Source organism: Lepidochelys kempii, chromosome 20 (assembly GCF_965140285.1).
Source record: "Lepidochelys kempii isolate rLepKem1 chromosome 20, rLepKem1.hap1, whole genome shotgun sequence".
Classification (NCBI taxonomy): domain Eukaryota; kingdom Metazoa; phylum Chordata; order Testudines; family Cheloniidae; genus Lepidochelys; species Lepidochelys kempii.
Window position 1 is genome coordinate 6,708,146 of NC_136399.1, and position 21,459 is coordinate 6,729,604.

The 21,459-nt window shown below is 47.0% G+C and overlaps 1 protein-coding gene across 1 annotated transcript; it reads left to right on the forward strand.

Moving 5' to 3' along the window:
* Window positions 1-1,090: 1,090 nt before the first annotated feature.
* On the forward strand, window positions 1,091-11,756 carry LOC140901116 (keratin, type II cytoskeletal 75). The gene is made up of 9 exons (XM_073319377.2): window positions 1,091-1,633; window positions 3,214-3,428; window positions 4,312-4,372; window positions 5,454-5,549; window positions 5,715-5,879; window positions 7,481-7,606; window positions 10,155-10,375; window positions 10,782-10,816; window positions 11,440-11,756. The coding sequence occupies exons 1-9, from the start codon at window positions 1,091-1,093 to the stop codon at window positions 11,754-11,756; spliced, it is 1,779 nt and encodes a 592-aa protein (XP_073175478.1).
* The last annotated feature ends 9,703 nt before the right edge of the window (window positions 11,757-21,459 follow it).

Below are 21,459 nucleotides of genomic sequence, written 5' to 3' on the forward strand. Positions count from 1 at the left end.
ACCTATCAGTCAGGAGTGCTGGGATAGGTCCAGAGCTGGTAGAAAATGGGTAACTAGCAGTGCAGGTTGGTTGGCCAGTGTATTATTATTTATTTGTCTTAGTGTAATGCGTACGAGCCCCAGTCACGGAACAGAACCCTATTGTGTTAGGTGCTGTACAAGCACTTAACAAAAAGACAGTCCCTGCCCCACGGAACTTACAATTGAAGTATAAGACGAGAGACAATAGATGGGTACGGACAGATGGGGGAGTGTAAGGAAACAGTGAGACAATCTTGGCGATAGGCACTGGTCACAATACGACAGCAGCCTCTGGCGGGGATGAAATCTGAGTAAAGTGAGAGTGAACTTCAAGGAATTCATAGAGCCAGATCCAGCAGCTGCACCGATATCCACTATTTGAGGAGCTGGGTGAAATTTTCAAGAGCACCTACATGATTTAAGATCCACTGATTTTCAATGACACTTAGGCTCCTAAGTGCCTATGTCACTTAGAATAGATAGATAGATATTACTAATCGCCTTCTTTACATTGTACCCTAAACACCTTCGGGAATCCGGGCCTAAGCCCCTTAAAGTTGTAATATAAAACCAATTTAAGTGGGAGCTGAATGTGGCCATAAAACTTCTAGTTGCTAACGGAGAGAAGGAGATGTCCCAAGCATGCAGCTTTGAAGTAAAATGTTGCAGAGCATTCACACTAATAATTAAAAACCTTGTAGATTCCTTTTAATTATTTTGCATTAACGTGTTCTGTGCGGGGAAAAAAAGACAAGCAAGGTGAGACAATCATTGTGTAACATACATAATTTCATGCCATGAACGCCGACAAGCGATTTCTGTGTTTTTATCCACTTCAAAGGTGAATGTATAAGGGGGTTGAAAAGGGTGAGTTGCTGCAAGGCAAAACCAAGCCCGAAAACAATCTTAATGAATTAACTAGCTCCAACCAAGCCCAGCCCTTCAACAGTATATAAGGAGAAGCCACAGCTTCCATCTCAGAGGGGGCTCAGTCTCGTTTTCTCTCTCTCTCTCTCTCTGCTCTCATCCTGAGTCACACTCTTTGGTTTCTTCTCTCCGACAGGTCACCATGAACAGGAAGCTCAGTTCTAAGTCTGGGAGCGGGGCTAGGGGTTTCAGTGGACACGCTGCGACCACCACCATCATTTCCAGTGGCAACAGAGCGGGTTTCAGTTCGGCTTCTTTGTCTCGCGTTGGGAGAAGAAGCGGAGGGTACGGTGGTGGTTTTGGCAGCAGAAGCCTCCATAGCCTGGGCGGAAACAAAAGCACTTCCATCCGCATAGGGGGTGGAGGCTTCCGGAGCGTGGGGCTTGGATTCGGTGGTGCTGGTTGTGGTGGTCGTGGTGGATTTGGTGGCAGTAGTGGATTTGTCTCTAGTGGGTATGTCAGTGGAGGATACGGGGTTGGTGGGGGATACGGTGGCAGCGGGCTCAGTGGTGGAGGCAGAGGAGGCCCTGTTTTGTCTCCTGGCGGCATCCAGCAAGTCACCGTCAACCCCAACCTCCTGGCGCCCCTCAACATCGAAATTGACCCGGAGGTCCAGAAAGTGAAAGTGCAGGAAAGGGAGCAGATCAAGACCCTCAACAACGAATTTGCATCGTTCATCGACAAGGTGAGACCAACAATTCAGCATCCCAGGCACGAGGAATCCAACAGCACGGGAGACATCCGTGTCCCGCAGAAGAAGAAGGAGTTAATAGCCCTTTTGGATGTTGGCCTTGAAGACCACATCTCGAGGCAGCATCCTGGTTAGGAGTTAGGTTCTTATTCCATTTTTATTCATTCCTTACTCATGCAACCTATTATTGGTATCAAGTAAGGACTGACTGAAAAGTCAAGTCAGGGCCCTGGGTTCGGGTTGGACATGAATGCGCAAAACGACATGCAGTAACGAGGCGTTATTGGCAATGCTATTGCCAAGCACATTTTTTTCAGGTGTTTATAATGGTACAAATGAAACGTAATCTCTCTCTTTCTCCTCTCCATGCCCCCACCCATGTGTCTCCCTCTGTCTCCATGGCTGTATGTCACACATTTGTGCCTCCGCAACACAGCAGCTGATTTGAATCTCAGCTGTAACAGACTGGATTTGACAAGATACTTAAATATGGGCGTAATTGCACTATGATGCATCAAGCGTGTGAGTCAGCCCGTGGATTTCAATGGGACTTCTCACATGAGTGAATCCGGTCCAAAGTGACTTCAATGTACTTACTATATGGTTTAATAAAGTTTATCTATCTATCTATCTATCTATCTATCTATCTATCTATCTATCTATCTATCTATCTATCTATCTATCTCCATCCACCCCCTCTATCTATCTATCTCCATCCACCCCCTCTATCTATCTATCTATCTATCTATCTATCTATCTATCTATCTATCTATCTATCTATCTCCATCCACCCCCTCTATCTATCTATCTATCTATCTATCTATCTATCTATCTATCTATCTATCTCCATCCACCCCCTCTATCTATCTATCTATCTATCTATCTATCTATCTATCTATCTATCTATCTATCTATCTATCTATCTATCTATCTATCTATCTATCTATCTATCTCCATCCACCCCCTCTATCTATCATCTATCTATCTCCATCCACCCTATCTATCTATCTAATCTATCTATCTATCTAACTATCTATCTATCTCCATCCACCCCCTCTATCTATCTAATTATTATTATTATTACTTATTATTAATATTTTTTATTTTTTATGCAGCTGTTTGGGGATAACCAACTTCCTTTTATTATGCCTTATCTTAATTTTTCCTTGAAAATGTCACAGTGGAATATTCTGCCTCTCTGCTTAGCACTTATATAGGGCCAGATTCTTAACTGTCATAAATCAGCAGCTATTGTAAACTGGCTCCCATCAATAGGGCCAAAGCTTCAGCTGGCATTAATCAGTATATCTCCAAAGCCTTCAACGGAGCTAAGTGGATTCACACCAGCTGAGGAGCTGGTCCATCGATGTTCTGATGTGATAGCTTCCCCTCTCGTCTTGATTCTAAAAGAAGAACCAAGAAGAATTTCTGCTTCATCTCTCTTAGTGGGAGTAATTCCATCAACTTCAACGAAGCTGAGCCTGATTTACACCTGTGTAACTGACAGCAGAGTCTGGCCCAATGCCATGGGGATATTGTCCAGCAATTATATCCTCTTGCCTGTTGGGTTTCAGGTTCGATTCCTGGAGCAGCAGAATAAGGTGCTGGAGACCAAATGGGACCTCTTGCAGCAGCAGGACACCACAATCACTAAGATCCCTATCGACCCCCTTTTTGAGGCATATATCAATAGCCTGAGGCGGCACCTAGATAGCCTAGTAACTGACAGAGGTCGGCTAGATGGAGAGCTGAGGGTCGTGCAGGATCCTGTGGAAGATTTTAGAAAGAAGTAAGTCAGAAAGACCAACCTGGGAAATGTAATGGTTTTGTTGCCTTTCCTTGGCATGGATTTCTGGTTGTGGTTCATGCAGGAGCTATTTTTGTTCCTATTAAAATAACAAGAGCTTTTAAATCGTGTAGTTACAGGATAATCAAATCTGCTCTGCTTTCAGGACAATTCTCAGAGCCATAACTAACATAATAAGCAATCTGTTTGCCTTGAACTGTATACAGATTTTATGGTATGCTCATCAATCTCAGAAAAAAATATTTTTATAGCATATGAAATTATCTATCTATCTATTTATCTATCTATCTATCCCCATGCACCCCCTTGATCTATCTATCTATCTATCTATCTATCTATCTATCTATCTATCTATCTATCTATCTATCTATCTATCTATCTAATCTAACCAATGACATATTTATTTTATATCATCTTATCTTATCTTATCCGTCTAACATGCTCATCACTGTAGTATCTTTTCGTACAATTTGGGTGCTTAACTCCATGTAAACTCTCTTGGAAATCTCAGCCATAAACACCAAGATAAACATAATCTTGTCTCAAAGATGATAAAGGGGACACACTCATGATATAACAACAAAACTATTATACTGTTCAGAAAAACACAGCAACGCTCCAGGTCCAAACTACTGGTGTACTGGTGTACTGAATGAAGAGTGTAATGTGTTGAATAATGTCTCTGATCCACTGCAACAAAGTGTTACTTTGGAGGCTGCAAAGTTAGCAGTCATCATCCAAATGAAGTTTCCAGAGATTAGCATTGTATGTGAGAACCTGGCAGACACATGCCTTGCACTACTGCTTACTACTTTTGCCTCGTAGTTGAGAAGCTAGATTTCAAACATATCTCTTTACCCAACAGATTTGAAGAGGAAATCCACAGGCGCACATCTGCAGAAAATGAATTTGTGGTGCTCAAAAAGGTGGGCAATGCATCGCGCGCGCTCTCTCTCTCTCATTACTCTGTAGCTATCTGAGGATAAGGCAGCAGGCTGTTGCAGAAGTCTAGAACTGTAGACACTGAACAAGAAACAAAACGATAATACTGCAAAGAAAAATTCCTATGTATTATAATTTCTGTTAAAATCCAGGACAAATCCATCCTGTATTGAGAGTCACAGTTGTTGCATTAAGTGTCTTACTTATTGCATTGTCATTTCTGGGGGGACAGGTGTATTTTTCTTGAAAGAAATGACAAAGAAAAATTGGCCATGCTTTATATTAAGGTCTCTTTTAAAACATGTATTAGTTAATAGTTTTAAAAAAATAGATTATTGTCATTTGTTATGGAGTCCAACAGACCAGTAGGTTGCTTATAACACCATCAACCAAACTGGTGATAACTGCCACCAATACATGTCTGTAATACGCTTATAACACCCGTTAACCATTTATAAACAGAACCTTAGAAAATGCAGCCAAAACATTTAAAAGGCCAAATTCAGCTCTCAGTTACATCAGCTTGAATCTGCAGTAACTAAGACCCAGATCCTCCAAGGTGTTTTGGTACCAAACTCGAAGGTAATATAACTCCCACGCCTGGGCCATTTGCACAAAGGCCCCTTTACACTGCTTTGGCGGGCCAGACTGCTTTGGCGGGCCAGACTGATGTAAAGCAGCTTTAGGTTATGCCTTCACTGCAGTGTTAGCCCTAGGTATGTCTTGAGTGTGGCCCCAACCCAATTCCTGTCCACACACACAAATCTCTCGCTCAAGTTGAGCAGCGTTTTCAACGTGACCTATGTGGCCCGTCAGTGGGAGGAGGGGTTTGAGGCTAAAGTGTTGTCGATGCTCAAGCTAGTAATGCAGGGGGCTCAGCTACAGGCTACAGCTCTGGGTTGGTTCAGTGTTGTTTCCAGTGTGGCTGGAGCTTGTAATTCGAGTGGAGTAACTCGCGATAACTTTTGCAGTGAAGACAAACCCTGAGTATAAACAGGATCAGAATCATACCCAATAGCTCTTGTCCTTGGTAGCATTGTCCCAACATTTGGCGTGTTTTTTTAGGAAGTGGATGCTGCCTACACGAAAAAAGTGGAGCTTCAAGCAAAGGTGGATTCCCTCATTGATGAGATAAACTTCCTGCGAGCTGTCTATGAAGCGGTAAGGCTCCTATTCAGAGGCTCCTTCCCATGGGACCACATTGCTCTGTCCCCAATGACAATGTTGTAATCGAAAGACCTGTCACATTTTTCTCTGCATGATGCAACTCCTGGAATGATTCAGGTCATGAGGGGAATACTATGTCCAGTGTTGTGTTACCTACAGGAACTAGCTCAGGTGCAAGGACAGATCAGAGACACCAGCGTCATCCTGCAAATGGACAACAACCGAGATTTGGACCTGAACAGCATCATTGCTGAGGTCAAAGCTCAGTATGAAGACATTGCTAACAGGAGCCGGGCTGAGGCGGAGGCTTGGTACCAAAGTAGGGTGAGTCATCATGCCGCTAAGGAGCGTATAAGAGTAGACTGAGAATTCTCCTCAGAGGTCGCTGTGACCTAGTGCTTTGAAGCCATAGCACTCAAAGCACTTGGCAAAAGAATGCCGGCTTCTTATCACCACTTCAGAGAACCAAGTTCTCAGCCAGTCTCTTATGTTCTCAATGACAATAGCTCTGTCAGTCTAGTACACTGTGACCACAAGTCAGGTTTTCCAGGGGAGGTTACCCATGGTGCTCCTCGGCATATCAAGCCATCCTAATCCCATCAGCCTCAACTTCCACAGTTGTGCTCTCATTTTCTGGGGTCAAAATATGATTCCCTTGGAATATCCTTACATGATACCTATGGATAAGTGAGGGGACCCATATGGATTTTCTAATGTCAGTTATATCACTGCTTAGTAACTGTTATTAAAGTATTTGTTCACGTGGGCCTAAAAGTGTGCTCAATGCATTATGAAACAAACTTAAAGACTGGCTGGAGAAATTCTGATGGAGCCATAGTCCTTTGGACTAAGCCATCCAGCCAAAATCAAAACACTTCACAAAATCAGGTCAAGTTCACCCGAATTTCGTTTCGTAAGAAAACCGAGGGGAAAAAAGTTTGAGTATGTTCAGAATGAAACATTTCAATTATTTTTTCCTGGAGAAAGGGCTTTTCATTTCAATTTTTAAAATGAGATAATATATTACAAAAGAAACAGTTGGAAATCAAAATGAAATGTTTGGATTGTTCAAAAACAAATGTTTCAATCATCCCCAAACAATATTTTTTTTGAATTTGCCTTCACGGAGAATTACAAATTTTGAAACCTCAATTCTTTCATGAAATGAAGCTTCCATCCACTGCCCAATGGTAATAAAGACAGAGGATAAAATTTTTAAAACTTTCAATGATCACTGATAAAGTTTGCAGATGACACAAACTGGCAGAGTGGTAAATAATGAAGAGGAGAGGTCACTGATTCAGATGGCTTGGTAAACTGAGCGCAAGCAAACACATGTGTTTTAATGTGGCTAAATGTAAATGTGTAAATGTAAAGGTGTAAATTTTTAATGGTGAGTGTAATTAACTATTGATACAATTTACCCAGAGTCGTGGTGGATTCTCCATCACTGACCATTTTAAAATCAAGATTGCATGTTTTTCTGAAAGATCTGCTCTAGGAATTATTTGGGGGAAGTTCTGTGACCTGTGCTATAGAAGAGGTCAGACTAGATGATCACAGTGGTCCCTACTGGCTGTAGAATCTATGACTCTATGATCTGAATATCTCACATGCATTGGTAAACATTTCCTTTGATATTATGCTGATAGCTGGTTGGACAGCAGTTTTTTCCATCTCCCGATCTAGTTCCTCCTCCAATTTATTTATTTATTTATTTTAAATATGAATTTTTTTTGAAAAATGTTAAAATTAGGATAATTTTCAACAGCGTAAAAAAAAATCATCCAAGTGGTAGAAAAAAGGAGGGAAAATTGCATTCAATTTTTTCCCAATTTGAAATTGGGAAATTGGAAATTTGAAACATGTCTTCAACTCCAGTTATGAAAATCTTTTCTAATGACCTTATGGCTTGTGTCTTTCAGTATCAAGAGCTTCAGGTCACAGCCACGACACATGGTGAAGACCTGAAGGTCACCAGGAATGAGATCTCTGAAGTGAGCCGGATGATCCAGAGGCTGAAAGCTGAATTAGATAGTGTGAAAAAACAGGTGGGAAAGATCTTAATATGGAATTGACATGATTTATGGTGTTTATTACATACTATTTTAATGAGCTCTGTGACCTTGTGAGAGATACCTACTCTCTGTGTTGCCAACTCTTGTGATAGCTGGTGTTTTTCTTAAAGCCCCGGCTCTTTAAGTCTAATTATTTGTTGAGAATCTCAACTTATATTTATTTATTTACTTATTTTGTTTTTTAATTAAGTTTCTAGCTCTCATGGTTGCAGAGTAAAGCTTGGAAATGAGTCTCCATCGTGTCATAAAGGTTCAAAAACCTGGACACACACAAAAACGTATGATTTTAAAGCCAGTCTTATGATTTTGTGGATTTTTGAATGGTTGGGGTTAGAAATACTGGATTTCTGATATGTAAGGAGCTGGTATGTAAGTCAAAGGATTCTGTTTAAGCTCTCTAGGCCAAATCCTCACGTAGCTAGGTATACTTGGGTCCTGCCTCAGTGCAGAGGGCTGGACTAGATGACCTCTTAAGGTTTCTTACAGCCCTATATTTCTGTGATTTTTTTGACTCATTGAAATCAATCGAGCTGCAGTGATTTATACCAGCTGAGGATATGGCCAATTATATTTAAGTGCAAAACTATTCTGACATTTCAAGGCATCTTGGAATAGTCACAGGTATCTCAAACAGTGCTGTCTGGCATTCTGAAAGGAATGTCATTTGGTATGGAATAAAACACGCTCTCCTCCATGACCCGGATTGGTATGTCACCATTAAAACCAATAATAAATATCAGAACTCCTGGAAACTGCTTAATTCAGTCAGTTATATATGCAGGATCTGACCCTTACAACAGTAAGGAATGTAGGGTAAACCTGTCAAAAGCACCTAAAGGCAAAAATTTCCAAAGTGTCTAAGTAAGTTAGAAATTTAAATCTCATTTTCAAAAGTGGCTTAGGCACTTAAAGAGGCATTATCAAATGAGCCCAGGCGCCTAACCCTTATTGAAACTGGAAGTTAGGAGTGTATGTACCTTTTTGGATCTGGGCCTACATTCCTTTTGAAAATGGGACTTAGGCTACTAAATCAGATACTTTTGAGAATTTTATCCATAGTACTTTCTACCCTAAGGGTATGTCTACACTTACCATGGATCAACGCTGCGGCAATCAATCCACTGGGGGTCGATTTAGCAGGTCTAGTGAAGACCTGCGAAATTGACCACAGATTGCTCTCCCATCGACTCCAGTACTCCACTGAAACAGGAAGTGTAAAGTAAGTTGACGGGAGAGTTTCTCCCGTCGACCCAACGCGATGTAGACACCGCGATATAGACACCACAATTATTCACATAGCTGGAGTTGCGTAACTTAGGTCGACTTAACTCCATAGTGTAGACCTGCCCTAAGAATTTCAATGGAACTACTCCCAGTCGTAAGCCTTCTGTTTGCAGGTGTTTCTCTGTCAGGACCTTAGAGATATTTCATAGAAGGCTGAGAAATCAGGGACGAAAATGGTTTAAGAGTTGAGTGCCCATGTTCTTCCTTCTATCTTGCAAAGAGAGAAAGAAATCTAAGGGGCTAGAAATCCACGAACTACATAGCTTGCCCTTTGGGTGACACTGGCTACTGGACACTCAGGCCTGATCTACACTAGGATTTTACATCGGTATAATTACATCTCTCCGGAGGTGTGAAAAATCCAACCCTTTGAGAGACATAGCTATTCTGACCTAACCACTAGTGTAGACAGCACTGGATTGACGGAAGAATTCTTTCATCGCCCTAGTTACCGCCTCTCAGAGAGGCGGATTAACTACAGCGACAGGAGAACCCCTCCCGGTAGCATAGGTTGCTTCGGCTCTGAAGTGCTACAGCGGCACATACCCTTAGGTTTATTAATTCAAACCTTGACTTGACCCAAAAGCATGCCTTGTGATTTCAATTACTACTAAAGCGACGAATGACAGATATACAGGAAAAAGACAATGGCCAGTTGCCTTCTCTTGTGGCGTAGGGGGTCCTGCTGGATTTCTTCTATGTACCTCCGACTACCCCTTACAGTCTACCACATTTTAGACACATCCAAATTACAAATCCATCAGTTCTCTTTCCATCACCATCCAGTACAGTATTACATGTTTTATGCAACACATGCAGGATGCCTGTGCAAGCTTCTGTTTGCAGGACTTTTGCCGCCCACACTGTTTTCATTTGATTATTGCTCTTTTCCAGGTGGTTCGTTACCACTGATCGCACGCTGATCATGCACACGTACACAGGTTACTATCCTCTTTACTCAATACCATGGACTTTCTCCTGTTTTTCTCTGACTGCCCCTTGGCAGCACATATTTTATAGCCATTGTGGCCCAGTTTAGGCACATCCTATGGTCAAAACATCACCCACAGAGCAACCTTCAAAATATCACTTAAGCAAGCTTATAAAAGAAACAACTCAAATCCAAACAAAGGGTAGAGTGAGTCAGCATAAGTATCATCTCCAGACTCATTCCGCAGACATGAATGAGCCTTATCACAATTCCCAGTACTAGAATCTCATGATTTGTCCCTTACAGATTGCAGGGCTGCAAACGGCCATTGCCGATGCTGAGCAACGTGGGGAGCTGGCCCTCAAAGATGCCCGGGGTAAGCTTGCTGATCTTCAGAACGCCCTTCAGACCACCAAGGATGAACTGGCTCGTTTGCTGCATGATTATCAGGAGCTGATGAACGTCAAGCTGGCCCTGGATATTGAGATTGCCACCTACAGGAAACTGCTGGAGGGAGAAGAATGCAGGTAGATGCAATACACAAATAGTGTGTGGTAATTATGGGGCCGGATCCTCAGCTGGAATAAATCAACAAAGTTTCTGCCCATGAGGCTGGGTTGCTTCCAGACTAACTCCCCACATTCTCTGTTCCCCTGGTGTCTTCCCAATAAAAGTCCAGGCGGGGAACGTTGGCCCTTTGATTCTAGTTCCACTGATCATGAGATGTTGGGTTCGTATGAAAATTTTGGGTGCAGAGCCCTTGAAAATCTGCCCCTGAGATCTTTTGCAAATTTTGTCATAATTAGTGTGAATGAGAATCAGACCCCTTGTCCTTTTGGGAAGCATTTACGCCCTCTATATTTCAAAGTTTAGTAATTGTATTATAGTGATTTATGGGGTGATTTACATTAATTACTTTTCTTTCCCCGACAGGATGTCTGGAGAATATGCTGATCCTGTGAGCATCTGTAAGTATCTCAAGGATTCACTTTCATTTGTCAGAATTAGAGCTGGTCTGAAAATGAAGCAGTGTGCGTATTTTTGATATTTGGCCAAAATAGCAAAAACCAAAATATTTCAGCCAAAACCTGAAGAAATTCAATTCAGAAATGCCACCACAGTGCCTCGGGGAGTTGTAGTTTGGGTGTCTCATACATCCACTCTCTTGTATAGGCGGGGGTCCCTAGTCAGACTACATTTCCCATGATGCACCATGGTCTCCCCTCTTGATGAACAGAGGCTGTGCATTATGTCCTTGGCCATGATGCATTATGGGAACGGTTGCCCAGCTGTGGAGCTTGGCCCATAGAGGGGAATGGGGACATGAGGCACATGTCCGAATTACAACTCCCATGAGGCACTTCATTAGCATTTCTGAATTGAAATACTTAGGTTTTCAGGCATTTGGTTTTTCAAAGAAAAATTGCAATTTTCCAAGGAAAAATTTCATTTGGTCAAAACCCCAAATTTCCTTCATAAAACAGTGGTAGAAAATTTCCAGCCAGCTTAGTTAGATGTAACACCAGAATTTGTCTCTCTTTGGAAATCACAAGCTGCTTTCTGAATAACCAGAGGGATCTTTTTCTTGCAGCTGTGGTCAACAGCACCACGAGCGTAGCTGGCAGCGGTGGCGGAGTTGGAAGCAGATATGTCCTTGGTGGAGGAGGTGGAGGTCGTGGAAGTGGCCTCAGTCTTGGTGGTGGAGGAGGCAGTTTCGGCCTTGGAATTGGCAGTGGGAGTGGTTTTGGAATTGGTGGCAAAAGTGGGATCAGTGTTGGCGGAAGTGGGATTGGTTTAGGAGGAAGCGGTTTTGGCTATGGAGGGGGGGTCACTTCGGGAGGGGGAAGCAGCTCTAGCGTAAAATATATCTCGACATCCTCTTCATCAAGCAAAAAATTAACTAGATAGAGCGTAAAAACTCAACTCAGGGACCTTTGAATTAACCCCGGTTTTTGCTGCTTGGCGATGGGAACTCCCACCCCACCTTTCAACATTCATGGGGAAAAAACCCCTCATCTTGGGACAAAATTTTGCCCTCAGTTGCACTGAAGTCAATAGGTCTGAATGGGAGTAACTGAGAGAGTAGAGATGGCATCTGACCCATTGCTCATTGGGAAACTGAGAGAACTGTAGCAGCGCGGATATACTTTCCTATAGCTTTGCCTCATTCAGGACTTGTCTCTGTAGTCAATTGCACCAATTTTAGTCCAGTGTAGTGCCCAGGGGCCTGATTCTCCTCTCCCTTATGTTTGTCCTGCACTGGTGTAATTCCATCAAGTCCGATTCTCCGTTGCCCTGCCGTGGTGCAATGTGTGTGTGAGACTCCCCATAAATAACTGCGCAGGATAGCAGAGAATCAGGCCCGTTGACGAACTCCTGACTTACGCCAGTGTAAGTGAAATCAGAATCAGGCCCTACGTTTTCAGCGTTCTGGTTGCTGTGGATGTCCAAGGTTATTTCCACACTCATGAAGTAACCCTGGGTTTTTCCACTCCGCCACTTTCTCCTGAATTTCACTGCATCAGCTCATATGTGTTTCAGGGCTTGGTCAGGACAAGGAATACGGTGAATTGTCCTGGCTTTCCGCAGAGGGCATGAATCCCACCCATTTAGCATCGTGAACGTTAATAGAGGCCCTGAGTCAACGTGTCCCTCCTATTTCCTTTCCGCGGGCCCACTCCTGTGTGATGTTCATAAAATGCCTCATTCTTGTTAAAGGACCGGCTGCTTTTCACTCTGTGCATCACCAATAAACTGCATTGTGTCATTAACGTCACATGGCTGAGTTTTTAAACTAGGCTCTTGCCTTAAACTCCTGGTTGGGTTCGTCTTTTGTTGCGGGACTGCGGTAACTGAGAATTAGGCTCACACCCTTGATGTACTAGGTTACTCAGTCTTTGCCGAACTTCCATTGGACTTTGCAGGTATTATTTTTGGCTTCCATATCCACTAAAAACATATGAAGATAGATGACAATAAAGAATCATAGGATCAGAAGGGCTCGCCAGGGTCATCTCGTCTAACGCCCTGCCAAGATGCAGGATTTGTTGCATCGAAAAATTGTTAATAGATTGTTAACTACAGCTGGGAAAAAATTGTCCTATATTTTTTTCCCGGTGAAAAATGACGATTTGGTGACACTGAAACATTTTGCAAATTTGTGTTGGTTTCACCAAATTGTTTTGGTAAAAATAAAAATGTTTCCTTTTGCCATTTTGGAAACAAAACCTGCTGATGTTTTTGGTCCCAAATGGCTTGTCACTTCAAAAGTTTATTGGCTAAAAATCAAAAATGTTTACAAAGGGTCAAAACGGAAATGAAACATATAGAGCTAAAATGTTTTGGTTTTGAAATGATTTGCTTCCCCCCAGGGTTTAATTTGCCAAAAATGTCCCAAAAATGATCATTCTTGGTTCCAGCCAAAGCAATTTTAATATTTTTTTACGGAACTGCCCGATAAAAGTCCGTTATTTGCACAGCTCATCTCTTAAGCCTCAGAACCCCAGACTTCCTGCCAAGTGAACAGCTATGGGCTAGAGATCGTCAGCTGGCATAAATCAGCATAGCTTCTCTGGCATTAATGGCGCTACGCTGATTTATACCCGTTAAGAATCTGCTGCCCCAGATGCGTATCCACACTTATTTGTGCTAGCGTGCAGGAGACAAAGTAGCAAAATTGATGCTGCATAAGAGATGGCTTTGGGACATGGAATAATAGAAATTGTCCGTGGTCAAAACCATCTTTTCTACCCCATGTCTCTCTATGGGATTCCTGGGGACAGGAGCAGCAAGTTGTATGGGCCCGTGGTGCCCGTGCTCCAGGAATATTCAGAGCACAGGGCCCCGGCTCCACCAATGTTAGGGGCCAGGTCTCTCCCGTGGCCCCATCTGCAGCCCCTAAACACCTCCCACAGAGTGTCTCGCACCCCCCTCTGGCAGTGGCTCCTAGGCAGGGGGCCGGGGGTCTCCACACGTCGCTGGGTATGGGCTCTGGGCTGGGGGTTGGGGTGCAGGAGGGGGTGCGGGCTCTGGGAGGGAGTTTGGGTGCGGGGTGCAGGCTCTGGGTGGGGGGTTGGGGTGTAGGAGTGGGTTTGGGGTTCAGACTCTGGGAGGAAGTTTGGGTGCAGAAGGGGGTTTGGGGTGCAGGCTCTGGGCAGGGGGTTGGGGTGTAGGAGCGGGTTTGGGGTTCAGACTCTGGGAGGAAGTTTGGGTGCGGAAGAGGGTTTGGGGTGCAGGCTCTGGGCAGGGGGTTGGGGTGTAGGAGCGGGTTTGGGGTTCAGACTCTGGGAGGAAGTTTGGGTGCGGAAGGGGGTTTGGGGTGCAGGCTCTGGGCAGGGGGTTGGGGTGTAGGAGCGGGTTTGGGGTTCAGACTCTGGGAGGAAGTTTGGGTGCAGAAGAGGGTTTGGGGTGCAGGCTCTGGGCAGGGGGTTGGGGTGTAGGAGCGGGTTTGGGGTTCAGACTCTGGGGGGAAGTTTGGGTGCGGAAGGGGGTTTGGGGTGCAGACTGTTGGAGGGAGTTTAGGTGCAGGAGGGGGTGAGGGGTGTAGGCTTTAAAAGGACCCAGTGGCCCCCGCCACCACTACCGTCAGTGCAGTGAGGCTAAAGTGGCTTCCTGCCCACCGTCGCTCGGCGCAGCACGCCACTCCCAGAAGCGGCCGGCATGTCCCTGCGGCCCCTGGGAGGTATGTCTCCACATGCTGCCCCAGCCCGAAGCGCCGACCCTGCCTTTGGAACTGCAGCCAATGGGAGCTGCGGGGGCGGTGCCTGTGGGTGGTGGCGCGTGGAGACCCCCGGCCCCCTGCCTTGGAGCCGCTGCCAGAGGGGGGTGCTGGTCACTTTCAAGAGCCGCCCGAGGTAAGTGCTGAACCCCCTCCCCCCGCACTCCAGCCCTCTGCCCCAGCCCAGAGCCCAAACCTCACACTCAAACTCCCTCCCAGAGCCTGCACCCCTCACCCCCTCCTGCACCTAAACTCCCGCCAACAGTCTGCACCCCAAACCCCCTTCCGCATCCAAACTTCCTCCCAGAGTCTGCACCCCAAACTCGCTCCTACACCCCAACCCCCTGCCCAGAGCCTGCACCCCACACCCAAACTCCCTCCCAGAGCCAACGCCCCCCTCCTGCCCCCAAACTCCATCCCAGATCCTGCACCCCAAAGCCCCTCCCAGAGCCCACACCCCCTTCCTGCACCCCAGCCCAGAGCCCGCACCCAGCACCCAAACTCACTCCCATAGCCCACACCCCTCCCACACCCAAACCTGCTCCCAGAGCCTTAGGGCAGGTGTGGGGGTGGGGACTTGAACCCGTTCTGGGCACCACCAAAAATTATACAAATCTGCTGCCCCTCCCTGGGGATCAGGTATGCTTGCAGTGAGTGGGAATTCTGTACAAGCTGAAGTTTCACATGGACTCCTTGCACTGTTGTGTGTGTGTGTGTTGGGGGAGGGTACCAAATCCACAATGCTTCTGCTTCTGTGCTTTATAGACCCCTGCAAGATCGGCCCTGGTAACTGCAAAACTCCTACAAGTTAATCTTTAGAACGGATCCCCCACTCTGGGTCAAATTGGGGCCGGTGCTTTGGGCAGAGGCATGCCACAAAACTGGCAGCTGGCAGCATTAAGAGGGGCGGGGGATTGTGACCATGCTTAATACCTGGCTCTTGTGCAGTTCTTTGACTCTTCGAAACGCGGCATCCAATAGACACGGGGCTCAAAAGCACCTGGGTGAACTTTGTAGCTTAAGTTCAAAAAGCTTAAGTTCAAAAGTAACGTAGGCACCTCCATCCCACTGACTTTCCATGAGACTTAAGCTCCTGAGGAGCAGATTCCCAAAGGTAGTTAGGTGCCTTAAGGGGCAGCCAGGCCTCTAGCGGGATTTACTACAGTGATTAAGTGAGTTCGGTGCTGAACTCCCATTGATTTTCAATAGAAGACATTATCAACACCATGGAGCCAGCCTGAGCAATGGCTGGTGATTCAGGTGGCTGTTTGACTCTCCATTTGAACCCTGACATGCTCATCTTCTTTATGCCTCTCAGCTGTGAAAACTTGTGTCAGGAAACCCACCCTTCTGCCTGTAGAGCTGTGGTCCCCAAACTTTTCAGGGTCATGGCCCCCCTTATCCCTGTACCCCTGCCCCTCCCCCACCCCCGGGGTTCAGGTGCGGGGCAGGGAGAAGAGCCCAGGGGCAGGAGAGGAGCTAGGTGGTGCTTCCTCCCCACCCCCCATGGGGTCTGGCCCAGGCTCCAGCTGCGCCCCGCTGAACGTTCCTCTGTGCCCTCCGGGGGGGGGGGCATGCTCCACGGCTTGGGGACCTCTGCTATAGAGGAACTAGTCCAAATTTCTGCTTTGTCAGCTCAGCTGTGCAAAGCATCTCCTGCTAGAGGGCATTGCATTTAGACCAGAGGTGGGCAAACTATGGCCCACGGGCCACATCTGGCCTGCGGGACCGTCCTGCCCAGCCCCTGAGCTCCTGGCCGGGGAGGCTCACCCCCGGCCCCTCCCTTGCTGTCCCTCCTCCCCTGCATCCTCAGCTCGCCGTGCCACCAGCGCTCTGGGCGGCGGGGCTGTGAGCTCCTGACTGGCAATGCGGCTGCGAGAGCCGCGGGCCTGCCCCTGTGCGGTGGCATGGCTGGCTCTGGTCGGGTGGCACGGCTGCCAGTCCTGGGGCTCTGAGCAGGATGGTAAGGGGGTGGGGAGTGGGGGGGGGGGTTGGATAAGGGGCAGGGGGTTCCAGGGGGAAGTCAGGGGACAGGGAGTGTGGGGGGGGTTGGATAAGTGGTGGGGTCCCGGGGCGTGGTTGGGGGTGGGCGTGTGGATAGGGGTCGGGGCAGTCAGGGGACGGGGAACGGGGCGGTTGGATAGGCGTGGGAGTCCCGGGGGGCCTGTCAGGGGACGGGGATGTGGATAAGGCTCAGGGCAGTCAGGGGACAGGGAGCAGGGGGGGTTGGATAGGGGGTGGGGTCCCGGGGGGCGGTTAGGGGTCGGGGGTCCCGGGGAGGGGCGGTCAGGGAACAAAGAGTGGGGGCGTTGGATGGGTGGGGAGTTCTGAGGGGGGCAGTCAGGGAGTGGGAAGTGGGAGGGGGCGGATAGGGGGCAGGGCCAGGCTATTTTGGGAGGCCCAGCCTTCCCTACCCGGCCCTCCATACAGTTTCAGAACCCCGATGTGACCCTCGGGCCAAAAAGTTTGCCCACCCCTGATTTAGACCCTTGTGACGGAGTTCTTAGAGATGGAGCTTGAGTCAGCAGTCTCATCTCCATTAGCACTAATTAGATTTCCTGGAAGAAGGCCTAGTTGATCAGGAGTGTGCATGGTTACCAGGCCACACCTGGGTTAGGAAGCAAATGAGCTAATTAGCCCATTACCAGTCAAGGGGCTTAAAAAGTGCACAGGAAGGCAGTCTTTGAAAAGAAAGGGGGAGAAAGACAGAAGGAGGGGAAAGCCAGCTAGGGGAGCCCTCTGAGTAGGGCCCACTCACTCCCCACCCCCTCTTTGGAGAAGGGGCCAGAAAGCTGGAAAACAGCGCAAAGGTGGGGAAGCACCAAAATGCATTAGTGGCGGGACTGAGACACTGTAAATTAACTACATGCTGGTGTTCACAAGCAAGAAAGGTCTCAGAGTGTCCTGACTTTGTGGAAGAAATGGGGCTACAGTTGATGTGCCCTAGCACAATGCTTTAAAAAATATACTGATGGGAAAGACAGGAAAGCAGCTCCCTGCTTGTACCGCGGAACAGCTGCTTTGGATCCTGTAACCCAGCCCCGCTGTGCAAAACACAGCATGTTCCATAAAACAGCACCCGGCGGGTGAAGGCTGCAAGCCAAGCAGTTTTGACCCTTCAAAGTGGCCTGATAGATTGAAAGTGCTGAATAACTACAAGAGAACTCGTTACTCCCAGGTAAGCTCCACTCACAAATCTTCTGTAGTAATGTTCTCACTTTCATAGCAACCAAGGCCTTTGCTCCTCAAATTCATATCGGGAGCATCTCCTGCTCTCCCACCACAGGGGGCTGTTGGTCCCCTCTGATCTCCTGCAACTGTTGTTGTTTAACCTTTCTTTCTCCAAGAAGCCACAATGATCTGGCCATTGAGTTTCAGATCCGTGTCAGTGGGTAGGAGAAGGGGTATCTCTGGTTACCCTACTGCTGGTGGGGGAGGGGGAATTAAGACGGGCCAGCAGTTTGGGTTCTGCTGCCCTTGGGCAGCAACAGTCTTTATAACTAGGACAGCAGAAACCCCTTACTCTGCCGGCCTAGGTAACGTCGTGGTGGAGATTGTGGTAGCGGAAGCGTTGGGAGTGGTGGGGGCGTCAGCTACGGTGCAGCGATCGGCAACTTTGCTGGAGGTGTTGGCCGTAGTGCCACTCTGGGCAGCGCCGCCGGTGATGGTTTAAGTTTTGGCACCAGTGGCTGGGGTGTTGGAGGGTTTGGTGGCCGAGTTCCAGACGGCAGTCTTGGTGGTATCCATAAAGCAACCATCCGGAAGAACTTCCTTGCCCTATGAAATGTGGCGATGGACACAGAGGTCCAGGGAATGCAAGTGCAGGAGAGGTTGAGGGTCTTGATCTGCTCCAACAAATTTGCCTCCTTCACGGACAGGGTGAGACTGGGAACTGGTTATCGATGCGGGGCTGGGAGGAGGAGGAGGAGGAGAAATTGCAACACCACCAGCATTGCTGCAGTTTAGATCTCAGGGGCATCATTGACAGTGACTCCACTTAGCTTGGTGGATTGACTCCAGTTTGACATGGGCGCAAATCACATTATGACCATTACAGTCCGGTTCTCTGTTAGCTTACATCTTGTGTAGTCACTTATGCCGGTGAAAATTAAATGCAAACTTGGTGTGAAATCTTCCCTCCCTTATTTGGGAGTGTCTTCAACACGCTGTACACTGGTGCATAGGTGCTGGAACTGTGGGTGATGGGGGTGCTGCTGCACCCCTGGCTTGAAGTGGTTTCCATCATATCCAGGGTTTACAGTTTGGTTCAATGGCTTGCAGCACCCCCACTATAGAATTGTTCCAGCACCCATGCACTGTGTAAATAAACACATGAGGTTCAGGGCAAAAGAATCTTAACCTTAAGCTTTAACTTCTTCAATCTCAACATCTACCATCATTAAATTAGTGGCTGACCCCCTTACCATTCTCTGAACCCCTCCCCCTCATAATTTTCCACAACTGGGAAAATGTAAATAGATATCATTTTAAATGCTTAAAACTAAACATGGGTACTATCCGTCACAATGATAACAATCGAATTCTGCCAAGCTCACTGATAAACTGTGATCAAGTCACACCTTAACCTTCTCCTTGTTAAGCTAAATAAATTTGACTCCCTTGAGCCTATCATCGTAAGGCACGTGTTCCAACTGTTTAATCATTCTTCCAGCTCTTCTCTGAACCCCCTCCACTTTATCACCATCCTCCTTGAGCTGTGGGAACCGGAACTGGACCCAGTAATTTTGCAGTGATCGCAACCAGTGCCGAATACACTCTACTCCTACTGTTTAAGACCCCTATTTGTCTTTTTGCTTTGTATTTGTACAGCACCTAGCACACTGGGGTGCTGCTCTGAGTGGTACCATTGCTGCAATACTGCATTTAATAATGTGGGTAGAAGCGGTGGAGTGAGTCATGGCGCCATCTAGTGGCTCTTCCCACAGAGAGGCTAAATGCTAGGCTCAGCTATTTGAAGCCTGTGCAATGGTTGGATTTGAAGAACAAGTGTCCTATCGCTGGCTTCCTCTATGGGGATGGTGGATATGACATTAGTGCCCGCTGCTTGCCGAGCGTGAAGCTGTCATAGGCGCACTGCAGGTAGGTGGGGTTCACAGCCACTCTGTTCCCTTGGTGTTTCCGGGTCAGAGGGAGCAGCTTTATTATAGAATAGGTACAAAAGGAATGATATTGTCCCTGCATAGCCTTCTACTCCAATACCACACATCAACCTCAAATAGCCGTGCCAAAGCTATACTCTCCTGCTTTTACAAGAAAGAAGGGTGCTCTTGTGGTTAGAGTATTAGCCTGTAGCAGAAGGAGGCTTTCAGGCATAGGTGTAGTTTGACTTCCATATTTGGGGTGGGCAGTGACCCTCCAGCCAGGCCAATGAAGCCATGTGTGTGAGGCAAATTCCACCCCTTCCCAAGGCTTGCAGGGCTGGGACTGCAGTGGGGTCGTGGCCCTGATGTGTGTTCAGTCTCATACAAGAACCTAGGGGGTAAGGAGGGCTAATGCTCAGGACTGGCCCTTGGAAGCCATGGTTGGAAACCACCCAGCCTCCAGGGTAGGGCCAGGGGCCGCCCCACTCCCACACGTGAATCCCAGTCTTATTCATCTCTCCTCATACAGCAACCGTTCCATACCTCTAATAAGTTTGTTGCCCTTTTCCGAACCTTTTCCGATTCCAATATGTCCTTTTAGAGATGGGGCGACCAGGTCTAACCAGGGTTGAGGAGCCAAGCGCTCTCCTGTGTTCTTTGCTTGAGGATTTGCTTTGTTAGCTTCAATGATTCATTTGTTTTGTTCCACTGCCTCTAAATAAACTTCGCCATCTAGTGCTTTGAGCTGGCTCTTGCTGAATGGACTGTGGCTGGTTCACTGGGTTACTTAGAGTTGAGTAAGATATGCCGTTCCATGCAGTGAAATTGCACTCAGAGGCAGGGTGTCAGCCCAGGAGCACCCATCCTCACAAGTGCTGGAGGCACCACTAACTGCATGCAAGCGCACCACTAACTGGAGACGACTGGTTTTGTTGCTAGCAAATTGATGACAACACAAACAAAGTGGATTCCCATCCCTACTAAAAGATTCAGAGGTGCATCAGCGAGCACCACCTGGTGGAAGAAAGGAACTTGTGCAGTAGTGGCAAAAACGGAACTGATTTCATCTCTGGTCACGAGTGCTCCCAAGATCTGGAGATGCTTGAGTGCTCTTCACCTTCCAAAGGAACACAGATGAAAATGATTCCCTTGCGTGCCCTCCCCCTTTCTCCTGGGCCTCTTTCCAAAACTCCTGACAGGGAAGAATTTAGCAGAGATTATCTTTGCAGCCAGAACAATAAATAATAATAAAAAAAGGAGAGCTTGCTCAGGCATGTAAACAAAATAGATATTTTAATGCTAGTGAAACCATCCCCAATATTAAACAACACATGAAAAGAATCTGGACAGCTCTTAGGAGGGGGAAGTCATGCCAAGATGCCATAGCATTTAAGGCCAGAACGGATCATCCTTCATGATCCCCTAATCTATGGACTCAACTGTGCCAAGCCGGGCGCCCACACCTACCACAGAACAATTAAGAGCTGCCTGAGGGTTGTATTGTCAGCTTGTGGCTCCAAGGAGCCATTTGGGCAGCTGGTGTGAATCGAGGCATAGAAATTGCCTGGCCACACCTTTCTTTCATGGCCTCCTTCACCACTGTAACTGAGTGTAATTTTCCCCAGCCATGCCCCCTGATCTGGCAGCCAGGGTGGATGTGAGTTAGGACTTGCTGGGATTGCTCCACACAAGGATCTGGATCTGCTGGCTTCAGGACAAGGATGTCCTAGTGTCGTTGAAGAACTGGCACCGGTTGTTAGCCGAGGCTAAGGAACACTCAGCTCATTTGAGG

Excerpts from the sequence above, each read along its gene's own strand:
- LOC140901116 (XM_073319377.2), top strand. The coding sequence starts at position 1,091 with ATGAACAGGAAGCTCAGTTCTAAGTCTGGGAGCGGGGCTAGGGGTTTC. Across the intron at positions 7,607-10,154 it reads TAGATAGTGTGAAAAAACAG|ATTGCAGGGCTGCAAACGGC; the intron begins GTGGGAAAGATC and ends TGTCCCTTACAG. Across the intron at positions 10,817-11,439 it reads TGCTGATCCTGTGAGCATCT|CTGTGGTCAACAGCACCACG; the intron begins GTAAGTATCTCA and ends TTTTTCTTGCAG.